The sequence below is a fragment of the Oncorhynchus mykiss genome, chromosome 27, assembly GCF_057628025.1.
Source record: "Oncorhynchus mykiss isolate SJ-2025 chromosome 27, ASM5762802v1, whole genome shotgun sequence".
NCBI classification, from domain to species: Eukaryota; Metazoa; Chordata; class Actinopteri; order Salmoniformes; family Salmonidae; genus Oncorhynchus; species Oncorhynchus mykiss.
In genome coordinates this window covers 42,027,125-42,052,468 of record NC_143048.1, presented here as the reverse complement: position 1 = coordinate 42,052,468, position 25,344 = coordinate 42,027,125, and the positions used below count along the sequence as shown (strand labels likewise).

Genomic DNA, 25,344 nt, shown 5'->3' with positions numbered 1-25,344 from the left:
CGAAACTCGGTGAGCACAGGTTTGGCCAAATGGGCTTTTATCCCAGAAACAAGATGGCATCAAGGCCTCAACGCTTTTTGAGTTAACTTGTTATGGCTCCAATCCCACTAACGGGATCGATATGACAACTACCAGTGAAAATAGAGGCCGCCAAATTCAAACCACAGAAATCTCATACTTACAATTCCTAAATCATACATGTGTTTTATATCATTTAAAAATTTATCTTGTTGTTAATCCCACCAAAGTGTCCGATTTCAAATATGCTTTTCAGCAAAAGCATTACAAACGATTATGTTAGGTCTCCACCAAACCTTAATAAGCACAGCCATTTTCCAGCGAAATATAGCATTCACAAAAAGCATAAATAAAGATCAAATGAATCACTAACATTGAATTATCTTCATCAGATGACACTCATAGGACTTCATGTTACACAATACATGCATGTTTTGTTTGATAAAGTTCATATTTATATCAAAAAAATCGTATTAGATTCACTAGTTCCAAAAACATCAAGTGATTTTTTTATAGCCACATCGTTTCAACAGAAATACTCATCATAAATGTAGATGATAATACAAGTTATACACATGGAATTATAGATATACCTCTCCTTAATGCAACCGCTGTGTCAGATTTCAAAAAAAGTTTACGGAAAAAGCAACCCATGCAATAATCTGAGACGGAGCTCAGAACATTAGCCAAATTAGCCTCCATGTTGGAGTCAACAGAAACCAGAAAATACATGATAAATGTTTGCTTACCTTTGGTGAACTTCATCAGAATGCAGTCCTAGCAATCCCAGGTCCACAATAAATGCTTGATTTGTTCGAAAATGTCCATTATTTATGTCCAATTAGCTACTTTGGTTAGCGCATTTGGTAAACAATTCCAAAGTCACAAAGCGCATCCACTATGACGTGACGAAATGTCAAAAAGTTCCGTAACAGTCAGTAGAAACATGTCAAACGATGTACTGAATCAGTCTTTAGAATGTTGTTTACATACATCTTGAACAGCATTCCAACCGGAGAATTAGAATGACGAACGGAACGCAGGTCCTTCACCTGTGAACGTGCATGGTGAAAGCATGGTCAACTCGTGGCAGTGGTGATTATTTCCTGTCTCATTCGACCCCCCTTCACATTAGAGTCATCAGACAAAGTTCTATTGACTGTTGACATCTAGTGGAAGGGGTAGGAAGTGAAAACTCATCCATAACTTGCTGTAATTTCAATGAGAGCTTGGTTGAAAATCTGCCACCCCAGAAAAATACAAACAGGAAGTGGAATTTCTCAGGTTTTTGCCTGCAATTTGAGTTCTGTTATACTCACAGACATAATTCAAACAGTTTTAGAAACTTCAGAGTGTTTTTTATCCAATGCTAATAATAATATGCAAATATTAGCAACTATGACTGAGGAGCAGGCCGTTTGATATGGGCACCTTTTCATCCAAGCTACTCAATACTGCCCCTGCAGCCATAAAAAGTTAAGGCCCATTTTCTGGGATTAAAGGTCAAAAACAGTAAGAGAGCGCTAATTTCACTGCTTAACATCAAAGTACATGAACCTATGGTGTAAGGAAAAAAAGAACCAGCAACAGCCTCGTCCATTTGCAATGACGTCAATTAATTATGAATGTCGTGAAAATGACATTTAGAAAAGTCCCAGAATCACAGGACTAGGTGCATTGAAACCTCCTCGGCCCATGGAGACAGAACCTAACGTTTCTGTACAATAGCTCATTCAGGGACCCCGTAGCAACGCCCAGAAAAAGTAGATTTTCAGCACTAATTAAGGTCGCTGCTCGGGCTCCGAATGACCTATCGAGCTAAAACTTGCCTCAGCCAGGCCTACACACAATGTCAGAACTGGACCCGCAGATAGAAGGTAACTAACTGCATGTTTTAATTTTTTATTATGGTTTAAATTGAAGGCTCTGTGAATTTTGGTCCGGCTCTGAAACGTGATTGTTGGTTTCTAAACAAGTTGGAAAAAATGGGTTTGGTGTCAGTTTGTATCAGTTTGGTGTCAGAGAGATATCTTCTTAACTGATGGACGCTGACTTTTGTCCGTTTTCAATGAGTTTAAACTGTGAGGAACCATCATCAAAATTGACAGGTTGAAATCAACAGCAACGAGCGATGGAGAGGAACCACTATCACTGCCCGGCCATCCCGAGTTCAACGGGCCAGTCAATTGGGCATTTCTGCAGTATATTAGAGCATGTCAAATCCGTGATGGTAAATGCCCATTGTAAGACATTGCAAATGGACAGCAGTGCACCTGGTACTGTGAACAGGTTACTAGGAGCAAATGTTTTAACTGTTTTTTAATGCCTTTGGTGGGGTGCAAGGTGTCCATGGCTGGGTAGGGAGCACCCCCCAATAGCACCTGATCATGTTGGACGTTTTTCACAAAATCTTTAAAAAATGACAAAGTCCCACTTCTCTCTCATTGCACCAACGAGCGATGGAGTGGAACCATTATCACTGCCCGGCCATCCCGAGTTCAACGGGCCAGTCAATTGGGCATTTCCAGCAATAAATTAGAACATGTCAAATTCTTGATGGTCAATGCACATTGTAATGCACATCTATGATCGTATGCTATCCATTTGTTTGTATGCTGTTCTTTGTTTGACATTTTAATATTTGATTATTAACCAATGGTATTAGGCCACTCTTGGCCATGATTACAGACACCTGTGTCTTTTGACACTATATCAACGAGTCATCCCGCAGTGTTTGTGATTAAACCCTGATGAAGACAGCTTGGCTGTCGAAACGTTGGTATTACATTTTTGCATCTGAGCTCCTAGAGTGTGCAGCTCTCTTTTATTTTCAATGCACATTGTAAGACATCTTTAAGAGTGTGTGTTTTCTTACTGTCGTCCAGTCCCTGCTGCGAGGCCACAGAGTTAGTGAAAACAACCAGGTCTGACAGATCTCTACTCAGCTTCATTGTCTTCCTCTTCCTCCCTCCCCTATAGCAAGATGAAACCACTGAAAGAGTATGAAGGAGGAAGGAGAAGTAGAATGGGGAAAGAGGGGTAGAGTAGAATGCAGAACAATTCATAGGGTAGAATGGGGAAAGATGCAGAGAGTAAAATGGGGAAAGATGCAGAGAGTAGAATGGGGAAATATGCTTAGAGTAGAATGGGGAAAGAGGCATAGAGTTGAATGGGGAAAGAGGCATAGAGTAGAATGGGGGAAGAGGCTTAGAGTAGAATGGGGGAAGAGGCAAAGGTTAGAATGGAGAAAGAGGCTTAGAGTAGAATGGGGAAAGAGGCATAGAGTAGAATGGGGAAAGATGCATAGAGTAGAATGGGAAAAGATGCAGAGAGTAGAATGGGGAAAGAGGCATAGAGTAGAATGGGGAAAGATGCAGAGAGTAGAATGGGAAAGAGGCATAGAGTAGAATGGGGAAAGATGCAGAGAGTAGAATGGGGGAAGAGGCATAGGGTAGAATGGGGAAAGATGCAGGGGGAGGAATGGGGGAAGAGGCATAGGGTAGAATGGAGAAAGAGGATGGAAACACATGCACAGAAACAAACGCACAGTGACAACAGCATGGGAAGTAAATGGGAGTGTCCATCAAAGTGACAGTTTACACTCCACAGTGTCACCGTTTACACCCCACAGAATCACAGTTTACACCCCACAGCATCACAGTTTACACCCCACAGCATCACCGTTTACATCCCACAGCATCACAGGTACACCCCACAGCATCACAGATTACAACCCACAGGGAAGGGCATCACAGCTTACACCCCACAGTATCACAGTTGAAACCTGTTCAGGATAGGGGGCAGTATTTCCCCTTTGGATGAATTGCGTGCCCATAGTGAACTGCATCAAAAATCTGTCCTAAATTGCTAATATATGCATAGTATTATTATTATTGGATAGAAAACACTCTGAAGCTTCTAAAAGCGTTTGAATTATGTCTGTGAGTATAACAGAACTCACAGGGCAGGCAATCTTCAAAACTAGTTTTGGAATCCTGAAAGTTGGGGCAACTTTCAACTTTGACGCCTCCCTTCCCAACAAGTTATGGATCTGGAAACACTTCCTATGTCTTCCACTAGATGTCTTCTTTCAGTAGAAAGTGGAATGGAGCATTTGCTGTGAACTTTGACCTAATGGGAAGAAAAGTAGTAAGTGTCGCAAAGATTGTCATGTGCTTGAAGGCGCATATGAGTTACGAGTGCTTCCTTTGTTCCAATCAGCCTCAGATGAACATGGATGTCCCGGTTGGAATGATATTCGATCTGTATGATTATAACATCCTGAAGATTGATTCTGCACTTAGTTTGACCAGTTTCGTGGAAGTTTTGATGCCAAATTATCCTGGACCAGAAGTCATTTTTTGGGCATTTGAGCTGAAAGTGGTAGCAGATGCTGCTACATGGACACTAGAATTGAACAATATGAAACAAAACGATTTATTGTTGAAGTAGGACTCCTTCCACTACATTCTGATCAAAGACCATCAAAGGTAAGGGAATATTTATGTTGTAATTTTGTATTTCTGTTGACTCCAACATGGCGGAGAATTATTGTTACGTCTGAGCGCCGTCTCAGATTATTGCATGGTAGGCTTTTTCCGTAACGTAAAAAAAAATGTGACACAGCGGTTGCATTAAGCACCAGTGTATCTTTTTAATTATATGTAGAACATGTATCTTTAGTCAAAGTTTATGATGAGTATTTCTGTTATCTGGCGTACCTTTCTATAATTCCTCCGGACATTTTTGAGAATTTTCTGAACATGGCCTCAATGTAAACCGAGATTTATGGATATAAAATGCATATTATCGAACAAAACATAAATGTACTGTGTAACATGTCATATGACTGTCATCTGATGAAGATTTTCAAGAGGTTAGTGAATTTTTAAAATTTAAATCCTGCTTTTGTCATTTTTAAAATCTGACACGCTGGGTAGATGAACAAGGTGTTTATCTTTCATTTGAGGTATTGGACTTGTTAATGTGTGGAGGTTAAATATTTTTACTAATATTTTTGCATTCCCTGCGCCACCGTTTCAGCTGAACGGGGGAGATGTAGTTCCCGTAGGGGAACCCATAGGCTTAACACGTTTTAACAACCCACAGAAAATGGCAACACAATTTGCACCCCACATTGACACACTAAAGGGATATGGAGGCAGGCCAACAACACACACACACACACACACACACGCACACACGCACACACACACACACACACACACACACACACTTACACAAACACACACACTCACACACACACACACACACAAACACACCTCCAAAAAATGACATGCCAATGACACTTCTTAAATATGCATATTAATATTCTTGTTACTATTTGTAAGGAAACACTTTGAAGTTTGTGGAAATATGAAATTAATGTATGAGAATATAACACATTAGATCTGGTAAAAGAGAATACAATGAAAAACATGCATTTTGAAATGCAAGGGAAAGGCCATACTTTCAGATAGGAGTCTAGGTGTCATTTAGATGTTGGCCACCAGATGGCACCAGTGTGTGTACAACGTTTCAGACGAATCCAGTGAAGAATTACATTACTGCACAATACAGTGCCTTGCGAAAGTATTCGGCCCCCTTGAACTTTGCGACCTTTTGCCACATTTCAGGCTTCAAACATAAAGATATAAAACTGTATTTTTTTGTGAAGAATCAACAACAAGTGGGACACAATCATGAAGTGGAACAACATTTATTGGATATTTCAAACTTTTTTAACAAATCAAAAACTGAAAAATTGGGCGTGCAAAATTATTCAGCCCCTTTACTTTCAGTGCAGCAAACTCTCTCCAGAAGTTCAGTGAGGATCTCTGAATGATCCAATGTTGACCTAAATGACTAATGATGATAAATACAATCCACCTGTGTGTAATCAAGTCTCCGTATAAATGCACCTGCACTGTGATAGTCTCAGAGGTCCGTTAAAAGCGCAGAGAGCATCATGAAGAACAAGGAACACACCAGGCATGTCCGAGATACTGTTGTGAAGAAGTTTAAAGCCGGATTTGGATACAAAAATATTTCCCAAGCTTTAAACATCCCAAGGAGCACTGTGCAAGCGATAATATTGATAAGGAAGGAGTATGAGACCACTGCAAATCTACCAAGACCTGGCCGCCCCTCTAAACTTTCAGCTCATACAAGAAGAAGACTGATCAGAGATGCAGCCAAGAGGCCCATGATCACTCTGGATGAACTGCAGAGATCTACAGCTGAGGTGGGAGACTCTGTCCATAGGACAACAATCAGTCGTATATTGCACAAATCTGGCCTTTATGGAAGAGTGGCAAGAAGAAAGCCATTTCTTAAAGATATCCATAAAAAGTGTTGTTTAAAGTTTGCCACAAGCCACCTGGGAGACACACCAAACATGTGGAAGAAGGTGCTCTGGTCAGATGAAACCAAAATGTAACTTTTTGACAACAATGCAAAACGTTATGTTTGGCGTAAAAGCAACACAGCTCATCACCCTGAACACACCATCCCCACTGTCAAACATGGTGGTGGCAGCATCATGGTTTGGGCCTGCTTTTCTTCAGCAGGGACAGGGAAGATGGTTAAAATTGATGGGTTACAAAGTATTAACTTAAGGTTACAAAGTATTAACTTAAGGGGGCTGAATAATTTTGCACGCCCAATTTTTCAGTTTTTGATTTGTTAAAATTTTGAAATATCCAATAAATGTCGTTCCACTTCATGATTGTGTCCCACTTGTTGTTGATTCTTCACAAAAAATACAGTTTTATATCTTTATGTTTGAAGCCTGAAATGTGGCAAAAGGTCGCAAAGTTCAAGGGGGCCGAATACTTTCGCAAGGCACTGTATGTTGTAGTAAGTCTGCTAGGTGTTTGCCAAAATCTGCCGAATTGGTCAATTGATATTTGTTCAAGTACTTAACTATAGATAACATACAAAAATTATATGGTAATATATATTTTTTAGTTTACACACTCCCAGAAATGTCATACATGATGGATCATTAGTTTATACACTAACTTTCACACATCTAGATGGCCGGGTGGGGTGGGTGTGGAGCCAGAGACAGAAGTGGGGTCAAACTGTAGAACCCAGTTCCTACATTTGAACATAAAAATAGATTTTTATCAAACAAACTTATGCTACATTTTATCTCTGGGACCCTCAGGATGACAAGTCAGAGCAAGATTACTGAATGTAAGTACATTATTTACCTTCAGAGGTGAATGTATCAAACCAGTTTCTATGATAAAAGTGTTTTGTTGTTGTGCACTCTCCTCAAACAATAGCATGGTATTTTCTCACTGTAATAGCTACTGTAAATTGGACACTACAGTTAGATTAACAAGATTTTAAGCTTTCTGCCCATATAAGACATGTCTATGTCCCGGAAAGTTGGCTGTTATATACAACGTCATTCAAGTTACATTAGCGGACATTAGCAACAACAGTCCCGGTTTAGGGGCACCCATCTTGTAGAGGGTAAGAATCTTACCCTTAAGAATCATACTCTTTTTTTCAATTTTCACCTAAAAGGACATACCCAAATCTAACTGCCTGTAGCAAGGATATGCATATTCACTCGCCCGCTTAAGCCAGCTGCACCAATGTGCGGGATGAAACACCATTCAACTGATGTCCTAAGTCAGCCTACAATCAATGAGCCAAGTGAAGACCCCCCCTAGGCCAAAAAGTCCCGTACCACGGTAGACGCAGGGCCAATTGTGCCTTGCCCGATGAGACTCACAGTTACAGCCCGTTGTGACACAGCCTAGGATCGAACCCGGATCTGTAGTGACGCCACAAGCACTGAAATGCAGCACCTCAGACCACTCAGGAGGCCTGTACACAACTTTTTTTATTAATATATTGTCCATAATATTCAAACACACATTTCATTCACACTATTTTTGACATTGCTTGATCTAATATTTGTATATTTCTTAATTCCTTGTTGTTGTTGTTGCATGAATTGTTTTGTATTGTTATCTATTACTGCACTGTTGGAACATAAGCATTTCATTACACCCACAATAACATTTAGCAAAATATGTGTACACAACCAATCAAATTAGATTTTATTTTGATTTGTGTGTGTGTGTCTCTCGATTCATCCCAGCCTCATTATTAGCCTGGAGCTAGAGAACCCTTAACAGACACCAAGAAATAAACTGGTACATCTGTGAAGGACGGAAAGAGGGGGAGAGAGGGAGAGAGAGGGAGAGGGAGAGGGAGGGAAAGAAAGGGAGTTAGAGAGAGAGAAAGATGGAGAGAGGGAGAGGAAGAGAGGGAGAGGAAGAGGTACGGAAAGAGGGAGAAAAACAGCTCCCCTACAGGACTCATGGTGGAACTTGGTGTGTAATAAATCTTTCAATTAAATTCAAAGGGTTTTATTGGCATGGGAATCATATGGTCACACTGCCAAAGCAAATTAAATTGATTATAAACAAAAGTGAGTGAATTTTCAAAGGAACAGAGACATTTCATACGTCATATTATGTCTATATACGGTGTTGTAACAATGTGCTAAGTACAAAAGGGAAAATAAATAAATATGAATGTTTTTTAGAATTGTATTTGTTCTTCACTGGTTTCCCTTTTTGCGTGGCAACAGTTCATATATTGTCTTTCTCTGACACTCCCACATCTCATCTCCTACCTGCAACTCTGACCCCCCCAACAACCCTCCCCCTGCCTCCCCTACCCCTGCAATCCCTCCACCCCGCATTCCCCCGCCACCTCACCCCAACTCCCTCCCCCTGCAACCCCCTGCCACTCCTCTCCCTGCCATATAGTGTCAACCTCCAATGACACTATAAAAGAGAGGTAAAGAGAGTAAGAAAGAGAGAGAGGGGGAGAGACAGAGTACAGCTATGAGGGTCAGGCAATATATTAACCTTTACCTATCTATAGTAATGATACTGAACTCCTCATCTCTGAGCCTTCTATTGAACTACTCCTCTGCCTCGTCCACTTCCTCATCCTGTCGTCTGCGGGAGCATTTCAGTCTGAATGGAATGTACCAGAAGGGTGATGTGATTCTGGGAGGTCTGTTTGAGGTCCACTACTTCACTGTGTTCCCTGAGCTGTCTTTCACATCAGAACCCCAGCAGCTCTACTGTGAGGGGTGAGTATTCATCTACTGGACTGGACTGGACTGGATGTGTGTCTGCACCTCTCCTAAAAAGGACAGATAGACATCCCTACTATAAGAAGCCTCACTATGATCAGTGTTAACCAACCCTGGTGCCGGAGACCTACTGGGTTCTTGTTACATTGGTGAATAGTACATTGCGGTTTCAAAATACATGTGAATAAATTGTGTGTATTCCATTGTTTTCTATCATTATTTCTGTTTTCTAAGCAAATTTACCTTTAAGATAAAGCTATTTTATTATCTATCCTTGACAAAGGTAACTTGTTTTCTCCTCTCAACCCCTTATGACAACACTCTCTCAAAAACCACTTAAGAGGTGCACAGGGTTCAACACCTCTAGAGCGATTTAAAACATTTACAAATTGATTGAATGTTCCTTTTCAGTTTTACCAGTTGTGGTTTCCAGCAGGCCCAGACTATGGCGTTTGCTGTAGATGAGATCAACAGAGACCCTGACCTTCTGCCAAACATCAAGCTCGGATACCAGCTCTATGACGACTGCCAGAAGTTGGGAGTATCGCTCCGTGCTGCCCTGTCATTGGCCAGTGGGACAGAGAAAGAGTTCTTATTGGATGATAATTGTTCTGGGTCACCCCCGGTGCTAGGGATTGTGGGAGACCCAGGGTCCACAAACTCCATCGCCATCTCCAGTGTCCTAGGGCTGTTCCGGGTTCCCATGGTAAATCAGAAAGAATAGAAAGATGACATCATTATTGGAAATGTCCTTCTTGTATTCCAAAAGCACACTTTGAGTGAGAAACAGCATGTTTAGGTCTTAAATGTGTCTAGGTATGAAACATTTCTATTATATTAATTCATTGAAGAATAACAAATTAATAATTGTATATTTCTCTCCCTCAGGTGAGTCATTACGCCACGTGTTCCTGTCTGAGCGACCGGGGAAAATACCCATCCTTCTTCAGAACCATCCCCAGTGATTCCTTTCAGGTCTGTCTCTAGAAGGCTACAATGACATGATTACACAGTGAACCGTCAGCTCCCATATATACCCACTATACACTTCATACTGTGTTATTGCATTTACTGTTAAATATAAGGGTAAATTAAAAAAAGCCTGGCATTACAATTACAATTAAAAAAACGTTCAATCATTTTCTTTTTAAAGATTAGATTAGGCTAAATAAAAGGTGACAAAAATAATGTATGTAGTTTATGTTGATCTCTCTATACTCTCCAGTCTCTGTAATAACACCAGTAATGTCTAATCTCTGTTGATGTGATCTCAGGTGCGAGCCATGATCCAGATACTACGTCGGTTGGGTTGGACCTGGGTGGGACTGCTGTTCAGTGATGATGACTACGGAGTTCATGCTGCCCGGTCCTTCCAATCAAGCCTGGCCGAGTCAGGGGGCTGTGTGGCCTATTCCCAGGTCCTGCCCAAAGACAACCGCCCCACTGAGCTGCAGAGGATCGTGGGAGAGATCAAGAGCTCCTCTGCTCGTGTGGTGGTGGTGTTCTCCAACGAGGCCTACCTGCTCCCTCTGGTGGATGAGGTTCAGAGAAGATTTTATCTTGACAGTTGATCTAAAATAACTCTTACAATACATTCACATTTTAGTATCAGAGGCTCTAATGCAGAGAAATTTACACTTCATAATAATATTAGTAATACCATTTAGCAGATGCTTTTATCCAAAGACACTTACAGTCAGTGACGTGTGCATATATTTTACATATCGGTGTCCCTGGACAGTTAGTGCACCCATCCTAAGATATCTTGGGGGGGACACCCACATATCACAGTCATAGTAAGTATGTTTTATCATCAAATGCATTCTACAGCCCTAACAGCCATAACAGCTGTAGGATGTTACTCTCACAGACAACAGTGTATAAAAGTGTTACAGCGTATTACCATTGGGGTGGTTCTGATTATAAATTATTAAACCTGTTTTACAAGGTGGTGGTGCAGAATGTGAAGGGTCTCCAGTGGATTGCCAGTGAAGCCTGGACCACCTCCTCTGTGTTTCACACCCCCCGTCTCATGCCCTACCTGGGGGGTACCCTGGGTATCGCCATCCGTCGTGGAGAGATACCCGGCCTCAGGGACTTCCTGCTTAGCATCCGCCCCGACGACCAACCTGACAATAACCATGGAAACAACATGGTGAAGTAATTTGTTGTCTTTTAACTCCAACAATTTATTTAATTACTTTATACATTATGTTTAAAACATTTAAAGGGCTACTTTGCCTGTAAATTCTACAATACAGAAGAAAAAAACTAGTGTTCCTCTAAAACATTTCCTTTCTCTGTTCTGCTAAGGTGAGACAGTTCTGGGAGGCTGTGTTTGGGTGCAGGTTGGAGCCCCCAGCAGGTTGGGTGGAGGCTGGGGGTGATGTATGTACAGGTCAGGAGGACCTGAGGGATGTGGAGACCAACTGTGGGGACGTGTCTGAGCTCAGGCCGGAGTATAACGTGTATAAGGCAGTGTACGCCCTGGCCCATGCCCTGCATGACCTAATGCAGTGTGTGCCAGGGACAGGACCTTTCAGTGGGAACCGCTGTGCCAGCCTACAGAGACTGGAGCACTGGCAGGTGGGATATATTCCTACTCAAGCACACAAACACTGTTTTCTAAGTCAAGCCCCCTGACTTCATACTGTCTTTTGTCTACATAATCTCCTCCTCTTTCCTCTCTTCCCTCTGTTCCCTCCATCCCTCCATCCCCCTCCTCTGTCCAGCTGGTCCATTACCTGGAGAGGGTTAACTTCACCACAGGGTTTGGTGATCGCGTTTCTTTCGATGACAACGGGGACGCCCTGGCCATCTATGACATCCTGAACTGGGCGTGGCTCCAGGACGGGAGTGTTCAGGTGGAGAATGTGGGTGTGATTGACGAATCAGCCCCCGCAGGACAAGAGCTCACACTGGATGAGGACAGAATTTTCTGGAACTTTGAGTCAAGAAAGGTTATTTGTAAAGTTATATAGCTACAGAGCATATTTCACTACTACAACAGAAACAGTGTGAACTTATACCAATGTAGGGCACAGAAGCATTAAATATGGGTATAAACATGGGCGTATAAAAGTCTTACATTCTCCCTCCTAGGACGTACTTGTAAAGAAGAATTTGTTCTTTAACTGACTTGCCTAGTTAAATAAAGGTTAAATGACCCCTCGTCCTTCGTCCTTATAGCCCCCACGATCAGTATGCAGTGAGAGCTGTCCCCCAGGCACCCGTGTAGCCAGGAAGAAGGGGGAGCCTGTCTGCTGCTTCGACTGCATCTCCTGTGCTGAGGGAGAGGTCAGCAACACCACAGGTCAGTGAAATTAATATCATTTAAAGTATTTGAGTGTGGTTTTGGACTGATGAAAAGGTTGTCCACATTTTCTTTGTCTGTCTTTCTGTCAGACTCGGCCGAGTGCTTGAAATGTCCAGAGGACTTCTGGTCCAGCCCGGAGCGTGATCTCTGCATCCCTAAGGGGGTTGAGTTCCTCTCCTACCAGGAATCCCTGGGCATCTCCTTGATGGCCGCCTCGTTGCTAGGAGCCCTCATCTGTGCAGTGGTCCTCGGAATCTTCACCCACTACCGGAACACGCCTGTTGTCAAGGCCAACAACTCTGAGCTCAGCTTCCTGCTTCTTCTGTCACTCAAACTCTGCTTCCTGTGCTCGCTGCTGTTCATTGGCCGGCCACGGCTGTGGACGTGTCAGCTGAGGCATGCAGCATTTGGTATCAGCTTTGTTCTCTGTGTCTCCTGTATACTGGTGAAGACAATGGTGGTGCTGGCTGTGTTCAGGACCTCTAAGCCTGGGGGGAAGGCAAGCCTGAAGTGGTTTGGTGCTGGGCAGCAGAGAGGAACAGTCCTGGTTCTCACCTCATTCCAGGCTGCTATCTGCACAGCCTGGCTGGTTTCAGCCTCTCCAACTCCACACAAAAACATGCGCTACCATAATGATAAGATTGTATATGAGTGTGTGGTGGGGTCGGTAGCAGGGTTCGGAGCGTTGTTAGGCTACATCGGCCTCCTGGCATTCCTTAGCTTCCTCTTGGCTTTCCTGGCTAGGAATCTTCCAGACAACTTCAATGAGGCCAAGTTCATCACCTTCAGCATGCTGATCTTCTGTGCTGTTTGGATCTCCTTTGTCCCTGCCTACATCAGCTCTCCTGGGAAGTATGCAGACGCTGTGGAGATATTCGCCATCTTAGCTTCCAGCTTTGGCATCCTGGTGGCGCTGTTCGGCCCAAAGTGTTACATCATCCTGCTGAGGCCAGAGAGGAACACCAAGAAGGCTCTGATGGGCCGGGCCTCAACCAAGACATAGGGAGAATCTTCGTTACCTTTCCTTGTTTTCTCACGTCCTCTCTCCTCGCTTTCATCTCAAAACCAATTAGATTAGAAGGTCAGGAGGGGCGGGATATCTAACCTTCTCATTCATTGAGTTTTGAAAAGGAGACCGAGGAGAGAGGACACGAGGAATCACGGAAAAGTAATTGAGATTCTCCCATAGGCTCAATACCATAACAGCAGTTTACATTGGATTCCTCTCCTTGTCTTCTACACGTCCTCTGTGCTGATCTGAAATATGAACACTAGGTGGAGGTACTATGCCTGCTAGGGATTTGCTTCACATTCTGTCATGCAAAGAAAGGAAAGGAGAAATGTATAGTAACAGAGTTTGATGGTCTCAAATAGTTTGAAGTAGCTCCTTTTTGTTTCCACTTCTGTTTGTAGTTTGATGGCAATAAATGAAATCAAAGAGATTTTATTGTTTTGTTAGCACTCTAGTGATGTGTGCATGTGCCTTTTATTGATTATAATTATGATGTTCTGTGACTAAATATTATTTCCTTGGCCTGTTAAGTAGGCTTTGAATGTATTTAATTTGTCTGTGTGGGTTTCTGCATCGAAAAGCTTTCAATTTCAATTTAATCATCACATCGTGTGGAACAGCTTAACTTTCCCGTTCCTTCTCAAGGATTCTGCTGCCACACTTATTCACCAATGAATTCATTATTCATTAATGCACATTTTCATTTAATAAAACAGTTTGACCTGAAAGGAGTTGCTTGAATGTGTTTTTATTGAACAGTTGAAATTTAGCGATATATTTTATTAAAATTTCAGGAAACTGTGTCATATTGGAATAGAGAATTACACACCTCATAAAATGTGAAAGGAGAAAACAACATTTTTCATTAACCATATCTAATTGAACTGATTTGTTTTCAGAACTGACATTCAGGGGAGAAATGGATGTCATTAAATTGATGATGGGATTCAGAGGAAGACTTACTAAGTGTTGATTCACTGTTGACTAACTATTGATTCACTTGACTCAACTATGAGTCACTGCTGACTCACTTTTGAATCATTAGAAACATACACTCCCAGCAGGGTAGAAAAGTCCTGTTCATTTGTGTCCATCAACTTTAGGTATTGTCTGTTAAATATGTAACTTGCTGGTAAGTATTATACAATGTATCATGTAATTCCTTGTTAAGGTTTTACCATACAAAACAATAGTGAGATGGTGTGATTAACTAAACACATTGAAGACTATATTTGGACATCATATACTTCTTGGTGGTTTCTAAATTGGACATCATATGTTTCTTGGTGGTTTCTAATTGGACATCATGTATTTCTTGGTGGTTTCTAATTGGACATCATGTGTTTGTTGGTGATTTCTAATTGGACATCATGTGTTTCTTGCTGGTTTCTAATTGGACATCATGTGTTTCTTGGTGGTTCCTATTTGGACATAATGTGTTTCTTGGTGTTTCTCTCTGGTCTCAGGAGGATGATGTAACACTCCGGAGCAAAGATGCAAAGCAGTAACCCAAAGCTGGAAGCTAAGATGGCGAATATCTCTACAGCGTCTGCGTACTTCCCAGGAGAGCTGATGTAGGCAGGGACAAATGAAATCCACACAGCACAGAAGATCAGCATGCTGAAGGTGATGAGCTTGGTTTCGTTGAAGTTGTCTGGGAGTTTCCTGGCCAGGAAGGCTAAGAGGAGACAGAGGGAGGCCAGCAGGCCAATGTAGCCCAGCGCCAGAGAGAAGCCAACCACAGAGCCCACTTCACACTCCAGGATGACCTTTGACCCCTTGAGGCCTAGGTCACGGTAAGGCAGGAGAGAGCTCAGGGACAGCCACACGGCACAGATGATCACCTGCGTTTACAAACACAATTACAAACACAATTTAAATATCTTATAGATGACTGATTAATTCAGTTGGGTGACTTTGAAGTTATTTTAATGTTAAAGCCCTCACCTGAACACTGGTAAAGAGGAAGACACTCCCTCTCTGCTGAACGGGTCCAAAACACCTCATCAGCTGCCCAGCACCGGGCCTGGCTGAGCGGAACGCAGCCAGAACAACGATGGTCTTGACCAGGAGGCAGGAGAGGCAGAGCACGAAGATGACCCCAAATGCTGCCTGGCGGATCTGACACGCCCACACAGAGGGACGGCCAATGAACACCAATGAACACAGGAAGCAGAGCTTGAGTGACAGGAGAAGCAGGAAGCTCAGCTCCGAGTTGTTGGCCCACACCTGGAAGGGTTACACACACATGGTACCATATAAGAATTCTCAATTTGATCCCATTCAACACTTTATTAAAGCTCTTACCAGAGGGGTGTGGCGGTGGTACACAAAGAACATAAACACAGCCACTGTTGCCACAGCGCCGCACACGGCAACAGTGGTCAGGGTGACGCCCATCACGTCATTGAAGGACAGGAACTCGAGCTGACGAGGGACGCAGGCGGTCCGATGGCTGTTGGACCAGAACTCCAGAGGACACCAGTCACATTGCAAAGAGCCTGGGAGAAAAGCATCATTAATTATTCAGTCTAATAAGTCTTAAGTAAGCATTAACACACAACAGACTGTGGGAATAACCACCCACCTCAGTGATGTGAGAAGACTGATGATATTCAGTTCACTGACCTGTGGTGTTGCTGACCTCTCCCTCAGCACAGGAGATGCATTCGAAGCAGCAGACAGGCTCCCCCTTCTTCCTGGCTACACGGGTGCCTGGGGGACAGCTGTCACTGCACACTGACACAGGCACCTGTACATGCCATGTAAATAATTTCATTTGAACAAAACCATTCACTTCATGTTTTAAAAATGGTCTTTCTTACCATATTAGATCCTGTGTTCCACTGGATGGCTGATTGGTTGATGAGGAGATTAGACCCGTCTACACGGCCAATTGTGACAAGTTTGAGCAACCCCTGGGGCGTGGCCTGCCAGTTCACAAGCAGGTACACAGCAGGGACGTCCGCGCCCCGGAAGTAGAACGGCTCCCCAAGTGGAGTGGTGAAGTTAACCTGGTTCAGGTGCTGCAACAGCTTGGAGGAGTGGAGACACAAACATGACCATTACACTGTTAATATGATGTAATAACTCAAAACATATCCCCATAGTGACTGTTAAGTGGACATGAATATTTATTGACATTAAATAACAAAAAAAGGATTACATTGGCATGACCAATTCCCCCCCTGATTTATTTGTGTTTCCAAATCATGTCTAATTAACACGGGGAATAGATGAGAGTACCTCCGCTGGGCTGATGTTGTAAGGAAGGGAGCAGGTGAAGCTGCTGCCCCAGGTAGGGCTGTGTCTCTGGGGGCAGGACAGCAGGCTGTGCAGAATACACAGCCAGGTACACGTTATAGGTTATTCTCAGCTGGGAGGTGTCTGTGAAGGGGCTCTGTATCCCCTCCAGAGTCTCTGCCCCACTGCAGGAGGCCAGGCGTGGACGAGGGGAACTGGAGGTGGGAGGAGGGGTGTGTGGTAGTGACACAGAGGGGGTTGGAGGAAGGGGAAAGGGGAGCAGAGACGTGCCGTGTCCATGTGCTGCTCCAGGGCTACACCCAAACACCGTTTCCCAGAGTTCCTTCAACAGGACATCTCCGGGACAATGAGAGGGGTTGAGACTTCGAAGGTGGGCCTCAAGGCCAGGAATAGGTGCACTGCAGATAGCCACACCCACGACGCCCTGAGCGATGTTAAGGAGGGCGGGGTTTCGTAGGAGTTGTCCGCTGGTGCAGTAACGCCCCCATGTCAGTGTACCAGAGGAAGACCAGGATCACCCGCGCTGTCGAGGCCTGGACCATGTCTGCTGCTCGCTTCACATCCCTCACCAGGTTCGCCCGGTTGAGGGTCTCAAAGAACGCCAGGCACACCCCCGTCCCCCGAATCTCCTCCTCAAACACCTGGGGATCAAATTGTCACAATACTGATACTAAGTTGATGAAAATATTTTTTTTAAGTATCCAGTGCTCGAGATAATGTAAATAAACTAAATACAGTTTTCTATACAATTGTTTTATGATGTAAACTCAATTCTGCATTTCTTTTTCTGTAAACTGAGGAAGAATTTATAAAGTCGTAGACAAGTTTTGAAGTAAAATAAGGAAACACCTGTATGGCCAGACGACCGTAGTCATTGTCTACAGCAATAGCCCCGACCCAGGTCCATCCCAAGAGCCAGGTGACCACTGGGGATAGTCCTGAAGAAGTTAGGGAACTCCTGTCTGTCACTGAGACAGCCACAGCTGGCCTGGTAACTGATCTGAGAACAACGCCATTGAATCAATCATTTCTCACTAAATACCTGACCAGATGAATTATAATTAATTAAAGCATTATCGCAATCTTTCTAGCTGAGTCTACAAAACATTAAGAACACATTGAGTTGCACCCCCATTTGCCCTCAAAACAGCCTCAATTCGTTGGGGCATGGACTCTACAAGGTGTCGAAAGCGTTCCATAGGGATGCTGGTCCATGTTGACTCCAATGCTTCCCACAGTTGTTTCAAGTTGGCTGGATGTGGTGAATCATTCTTGGTACACACGGCATTGCAGTTCTTGACACAAACCTGTGTGCCTGGCACCTACTACCATACCAAGTTCACAATCTTTTGTCTTGCACATTCACCCTCTGAATGGCCAATATACACAATCCATGTCTCAATTTTCTCAAGGCTTAAAAAACATATTTTAAATCCTTTAACTTGTTTCCTCCCCTTCATCTACACTGATTGAAGTGGATTTAACAAGTAACATCAATAAGGGATCTTAGCTTTCACTTGGATTCACTGGGTCAGTCTATATCATAGAAGAGCAGGTGTTCCTAAAGTTGTGTCTACTCAGTATATAACCTGGTTGTTGAGAGAGAGACTAAGGACACAATCACATCAATATTTTTTTTATGAGGTACCAAATACCCTCAAAAAATATCTCAGTAAATTCTAGACTATCTGAAATATGATGAATTAAAGTATTATGGCAATTGTTCTAGCCATTGCACTTTCTGGTTGTGAGGAGAGAGACTGTCCACAGGCACAGAGAGAGGCCCCAGGGTCCTGGCCAGGATGATGGTCTGAGTGGACGATGCATCACCAATGACCAGAGGAACAGGGCAGTCACTAGATGGCTGTGCTGGACAGGACAGAACACCCATAACATGGATGTTTATTCAGAACCACATGATACCAAGTACATGAACTACAGTATTTGTTATTAATTTAGTGTAGGATATCCACAATATTAGTGGCTATTTGGCAAATACATTTCATTACGTTTTAATTTTAGGTAAAGATGAGGTTGAGGTTAGTGGTTAAAATCACATTTGAGGTTATAAATCTCTGTAGTTTCACATCTGATGTTCCCCCCTGACAACAGGGACAGTGCCCCTCGCAGGCTCCAGGGGTGCTGATTACAGCTGTCCAGGATACGGTAGCCCAGCCGGACCCCAGGCAGCAGGAAGGGGTTACGTCTATGACTACCTGTGTAGAAAAGGCCGATGAAGATGGTGGAATAATCCTTTAATTCATTGCCACTTACTCAGCTGGGCCAGGGGCGCTTTAAGGTGGAAATGTTCGAAAGCTCTCAACTCCATAAAAGGAGGAAATTGCCATCGCCTGATCTCGCTGCTTTCTCTTCCTTAAAACCTGTTGGGGCTAGGGGGCAGCATTTTCACTTTTGGATGAAAGGCGTGCCCAGAGTAAACTGCCTCCTACTCTTTCCCAGATGGGAATATATGCATATTATTATTACTGGTGGATAGAAAACACTCAGACGTTTCTAAAACTGTTTGAATTATGTATGTGAGTATAACAGAACTCCTATGGCAGACAAAAATCTGAGAAGAAATCCAAACAGGAAGTGAGAACTCGATTTTCAAAACAGTGCCATTTGAAGTTCAGCTTAGATATGGATGTGCATGCACTTCCTAGGGCTTCCACAATATGTCACCGTCTTTAGATTCTGGTTGTATGATTCTACTATAAAGGAGGGGCTCATAATAGCTCTTTGAGTGGGTGCTCTGGCAGAAAGCCTCGGTCTCATTGCGCAAGGTCACGAGAGTGTTCTTCCGTTCCAATGCGTTTCTTCAGACAATGAAATTCTCCGGTTGGAACCTTATTGCTGATTAATGTTTAAAACATCCTAAATATGGATTGCATACATCATTTGACTTGTTTCTACGACCTGTAACGGAACTTTTGGAGTTTTGTCTGGAGGAATTGCTCGTGCTTTTTGATGCTTGAATGCTGGGCTGAACAAGCTAACAACAAGTGGCTAAATGATGGGCTTTATGGAACTTTATGGAACAAATCAGTCATTTATTGTTGAACTGGGATTCCTGGAACTGCCTTCTGATGAAGATATTCAAAGGTAAGTGAATATTTATAATGTCTTTTGTAGCTTATGTTGACTCCAAAATGGCGGCTATTTCTTTGGGTACTGAGCGCCGTTCTCAGATGATTATTTTTCCGTAAAGTTTTTTTGAAATCTGACACAGCGGTTGCATAGAGGATACGTTTATCGTTAATTCTGTGAATAACACTTGCATCTTTTATCAATGTTTAATGCGAGTATTTCTGCAAAACCACCGGATGTTTTGGAAACAAAACATCACTGCACGTAACGCGCCAATGTAAACTGATATTTTTTATATATATATATATATGCACATTCGCTACCTTTTCAGCTGAATGGGAGGGGGTGTTCCCTTTAGGGGACTCCTTGCCATAACAAGTTTTTAACTCCGTCTGATCCAGAAGTTCTGTGCGTCCATGAATCCACGTAAGTCCACCGACTCTGTTACCTTTCATCTGAACTATCTGTTCAATCTGGAGAGTGGGCCAAAAGTTATTGTTTATAGTTATTACCGCAGAGTGCTACTTGGAGCGCACGCTTCAAACATATTGTGTAATGTGAATGATCCTCATAGGACAATTATGCAATCGATATGGTTAATATGTAATGAAATTGATTTCATGTACACATGAAGAAAATGGAATGGGTGAAATGAGAAACGTCATTGTTTGCCTAAATGACTCACGGATGATTACTATTGACTTATTAATGAATTGGATTGTTGACTTCCCTAATTATGTTAATCATGAATGATTGTTATATGATCTTTGGGATGATGACTTTGATCAGATACATGTTATTTGTTTCCTTTGTGATGCAGCACAGACTACTCAGTAAATATACCACTTTATGGTTAAAGGAATTCCTGCCTCAGTCTCATCCATTCCTCTGTCCCCTGACACGTGACCACCTGTTCACCTTCACTGTCAGTCATCCTACCGGTCCAGCTACCCACACAGATTCCACTAATCTTTCAATGCTCCTTCGAACCGGATGATGACTGAACCAAAGACAGGTGAAAAGAAAATGGAGGGGAGAGGGAAGAATTGTCTCCACTGGAAGGTAGAAGAGAATAGGAAAGAGCAGCTGAGGGAAAGTCTTGGAACAAAGGAAATATCCAGGAGCTAAGCCTAAAGCAACAAAGGCTTCATCCTCAACCACCAGCAGCACCAGAAGAACCAGGCAAGCACCTGGTTATCTTAAGGATTATGTGGTCGAGTTTCCGACGTCAAAGGGCCAGCACACCAGAGCTCAAAGTGGTGATGGATCAACTGTACGTTTCAGCCATCAACCATCCCCTTTGAGCCAAGGACCGGAAACTGCTTTGGAGCAGGAAAGTGGTCTACATGAAGAACCTATGGAGGAGCTAACTCCCACCGCACAGGTCGACCAGCTTCCTGAGGCAGGCTCCGCTCATCCCTTAACTAAAGGGAAATCGTCAAAGCACTCTAGACGGAGTGGGAGTTCGACCAGTGGATACCCCTTTGGAAGTGGCCATGGCAGCCGCCATTCACTAGCACTCAGCGATTCATAGACCGCTGTCCTACAAGAGAGGATGAAACTATTAGCTTTGGAGGAAATTGAACGTCAGATTGAGGAGGAACTACAGGCTGACGAACGATGTCATCAATTGGATGTGCAGGCCCGTAGAGCTCTACAGGAACGGGAATTCATTGCCAAGGACCTGGCACAGCAGCGATGGCACCGTCAAACAAGAAGGGAATTGGAGGAGGCACGGATGGTCTCATCCTTCCTGGAGAGAAACAAACAGGGAGTTGACCTGACCACCCCTCCACATGGACCTGACCTGTCTGCCTTTCCTTCCCAATCTGCCCCTCTGGTACAGCAAGGCACACAGTCCCCGGAGGCTGCGGGGTCAACAGCCAACACGGAGCACGGGAGACAGGCTGCTCCGTAAACGCCTGTTATACCAGTGACACAAGTTAGCATTCCTCCATCTGGACAAAGCATCACTCCTTCGCCTTTCCACCAATTACCAACCACGGCAAATCGTTCCTCTCGTCCAGGGCCAGGCCAGTCCTCAAACATCAGGTCGGAGGGCTATCACCCAATTCTGGCCGCCACAAATGGAGGGTCTGGGACAGTAGGGGACCGGCCCAATGAGGCCACAGTGGGCTCATCAGAAGTCCCGGGTTTATCCTTCACGCAACCAGAAGAGGGAGCCAACATTATGAAACTTCTAGTAGCCTCAGCCTATGGAATTCGCAGACCAAAACTGCCATACTTTGAGAGTGGAAAGGAGAGTGAATTTGTCCATTTGGAAATGGCATTGTAGAGCCTACTGGGTATTCACAGTCATCTGTCAGAACGCTACAAATACCAAGTACTAATGGATCATTTACGGTTTCCCAGTGCATACAGGCTGGCCCAATCCTTTATGCACACCGCAACACCATACACTGCCGCTCTCCAGGCCCTGAAGGCGAGATATGTTGAGCCACGCTAGCTAGTCCAGAATGAACTAAACAACATCCTGAACACATCTCCAATTAAAATGGGAGACCATGCTGCCTTCCAAGAGTTCTCCCTGGCTGTCCAATCCCTGACCTCGATGCTCCAATCGATTGAAGGAGAAGACGGGAACGAGCTGAAATGTGGCTCCATGTGGACAGGCTTCTTAGCAAACTTCCAGGGTACTTCAGAGACAGATTAATTTAACATTGTTTGAATAAGGGCATCCTGAAAGAGGGCTCGAAAAGCACCTATGCTCTTAGAGACCTGGCCGCATGGTTTGAGGTGAAGGCAAAGGCGAAGAGCATCATTCACCAGGCCATAATCTCAGCCATAGCCACCAGGGGAAGGAAGGAGTTTGAACGCCAGAAGGGACAGAAAAGGCCAAATCCCACTAGCATGTACTTAAAAAGTGAAGCCGGGGAGGAACCTGGGAAGAAGACCCCTCTCAAGAGCAAGAACATCAAATTCCAGCCTTACTTCCCATATTGCAATAGTAAGGGGCACTTCCTTGGCTCATGCCCCAGGGTAAAAAAGCTCACTCAACCTCAATTGAAGGCCTGGATCACTTTAGGCAAGCGATGCTACAAGTGTGCCCGTAGCCATAAGGCGGAAATCCATCTCACCGTGTTGCATGATGTAATTCCCCAAGCACAGAAGGAGCATAGTTTGCTCATGGTAGGAGCTGCAAAGGAGCTGTACCTCGACCAGCAGAACCAGTCTCCAAGGGTCATGTTGAAGGTGGTCAAGGTCACTCTGCAAAGTGAAGGGAGAAGCATTGATACATTCGCCGTTCTAGATGATGGGTCAGACAGAACAATCATTCCCACGGCGGCCACCTGTCAGCTTAACCTGGAGGGGACCCCCGAGACCCTTAATCTCAGAACAGTGCGACATGATGTTACCCAAATGAAAGGCTCTGCTGTGACCTTTAGCATTTCACCTTCAGGAAACAGGGACGTGGCCTATAACATCACCAATGCCTTCACGGCAGATGGCTTGAATCTCGCAGAGCACTCCTGCCCGGTAAGTGTTCTACAGAAACAATATCCTCATCTACGAGGATTGCCTCTTGCCAGAGTAGTGCCACTTATCCTGATTGGGTCAGACCACCCACATCTGGTCATCCCGATAGAGCCTATACGAGCTGGACCAGAAGGAGGGCCCATTGCTGTCCATACATCCTTGGGTTGGGCTGTGCAAGGTCCAGCCCATCTACTTCTCTCCACCCAAGCTGTACAGTCACAGGAAGTCCTCTTCACCAGAAGCAATCCAGATCCATCCCCCTGTGCAGCCACAGACCTCCTTCGGGATGTTGAGATGCTCTGGAAGATGGACACCTTCTCCAAATGGAAGCTACAGGAGGTCACTCGCTCGAAACATGACTCCTATGCATTAGATCTCCTGGAGAAGAGCACCACCACCACTGAAATGGATGGCGTTCACAGGTATGCAAACCAACTGCTACGGGTGCCCAACCATCCTCCTCTGGCAAACACAACATGGGCTGTACTCCCACTACGGTGGGGAACAGAGCGACGCCTGGTGAAGAATCCTGAGCTTGCAGAAGTTCATAACCGAGAGATTCATAACCTTGTGAAGGCAGGCTATGTCACTAAAGGGAAAGCTCATGAAGAGGGAAGCGCACTCCGTGAATCCTGGTATCTCCCTCACCATTTTATCCAGCAACACGGTGGGAAGTACCGACTTGTCTTCAACTGTTCATTCCAAGCTGCTGGTCAAAGCCTGAATGACTGTCTACTCCCCGGACCAACCTTAGGTCCTCCTTGCTCGGTGTCCTTCTCCGGTTCCGGCAGCACTCTACAGCCATCAGTGGAGACATCAAAGCCATGTTTCATCAGATTAGTTTACTGCCGTCCGACACCACACTGCTCCGGTTCATATGGCGAGATATGGAACGAGACGCAGAGCCCACCATCTATGAATGGCAAGTACTCACATTTTGCACCACCTGCAGTCCTTGTTGTGCCATATACACTCTGCAGAGACACGCATGGGAGCACCCGGACAGTGACCAGAGTAGTGCCACTTATCCTGATTGGGTCAGACCACCCACATCTGGTCACCTCGACTGAGCCTATACGAGGTATGGGATTCCGTGGAAAATGCCTTCTATGTGGATAACTGCTTACAGAGCATCCCATCCACGTCTGAAGCGAAAGCACTCCTTGATAAAGCATGGAATCTCCTGTCCAAAGGGGGATTTGTGGTCCGACAGTGGGCGAGTAAAAGAGTGGAGGTTATCCAGCACCTCCTGCCACAAGCCAGGTCCAGTAGCAGTGAACTATGGCTATCGCAGTCTGGTGCTAACCCAGAAGAGCCCACTCTAGGACTGAGGTGGAGCTGCATACCGGATACCCTGGGGTATAAGCACCGCTCATCCCTGAGTACCAAAACCCCCACTCTGCGCAACATCTATCGGACCATGGCCAGTCAATACAATCCCCTTGGGTATATCCTGCCATACACAACCCAGAACAAAGTCTTAGTCCAGGACCTGTGCTAGACCAAGAGGGACTTGGATGAACCGATCCACCCGGCTAACCTAGTGGAACGATGGATCTGTTGGGAAACAGAATTATCGGAGCTCTCTGAAGTCCAAATGCCAAGATGTTATGTACCACCCTGTGCTGACCAACTGGGATCATGCCTGGAACTTGTTACTGTAATTTAAATATACCAATGTGTTTTCATTAATAGAATTCCCTTAATATATTTCATGAGAATTTGTAAGATTCTTGTTTGCATAAAATAGACGGAGACCAGTCTTATCAATAATAGGTAACAGAATTTATTCTCGGAGTGCGCTGCCACGTTACCACGAGCAACAGTTTATATACAATAACATTACGTCATTTCATTGCTTAACAGAATCCCCTCCTCCAGACCGGGTCAAAGAGAACTTTAAAGGTTCATTCTGAGTTCATTCTGAACCCCCCTAGCACATACACAGGACACACAACACAACTGAATTAACTTTTGACCCCTCAACATTATCGATCACCACTTAGCTGACAG

General features: G+C 44.2%; 1 protein-coding gene, 1 long non-coding RNA gene and 1 pseudogene across 3 annotated transcripts; 1 reads left to right on the top strand and 2 right to left on the bottom strand.

Annotated features, from left to right (window-relative positions):
- Positions 1-10,537: 10,537 nt before the first annotated feature.
- Positions 10,538-11,960, bottom strand: LOC149971314 (uncharacterized). 2 transcript variants are annotated; one of them, XR_016492561.1, is made up of 3 exons: positions 11,896-11,960; positions 11,088-11,280; positions 10,538-10,680 (listed from the first exon to the last, which is right to left on the bottom strand). It is a non-coding gene; the product is annotated as an uncharacterized LOC149971314 (long non-coding RNA). The 2 variants fall into 2 exon arrangements; XR_016492562.1 differs by having other exon boundaries at positions 11,193-11,280; positions 11,896-11,931.
- On the top strand, positions 10,972-14,202 carry LOC110507273 (extracellular calcium-sensing receptor-like). Its single transcript, XM_021587156.3, has 5 exons — positions 10,972-11,306; positions 11,465-11,737; positions 11,884-12,111; positions 12,341-12,464; positions 12,557-14,202. Exons 1-5 carry the CDS (start codon positions 11,007-11,009, stop codon positions 13,468-13,470), a joined length of 1,839 nt encoding a protein of 612 aa, XP_021442831.2. The 5' UTR covers positions 10,972-11,006; the 3' UTR covers positions 13,471-14,202.
- Positions 14,203-14,803: 601 nt separating this feature from the next.
- LOC110507226 (extracellular calcium-sensing receptor-like) lies at positions 14,804-21,250 on the bottom strand (annotated as a pseudogene).
- Positions 21,251-25,344: the final 4,094 nt, after the last annotated feature.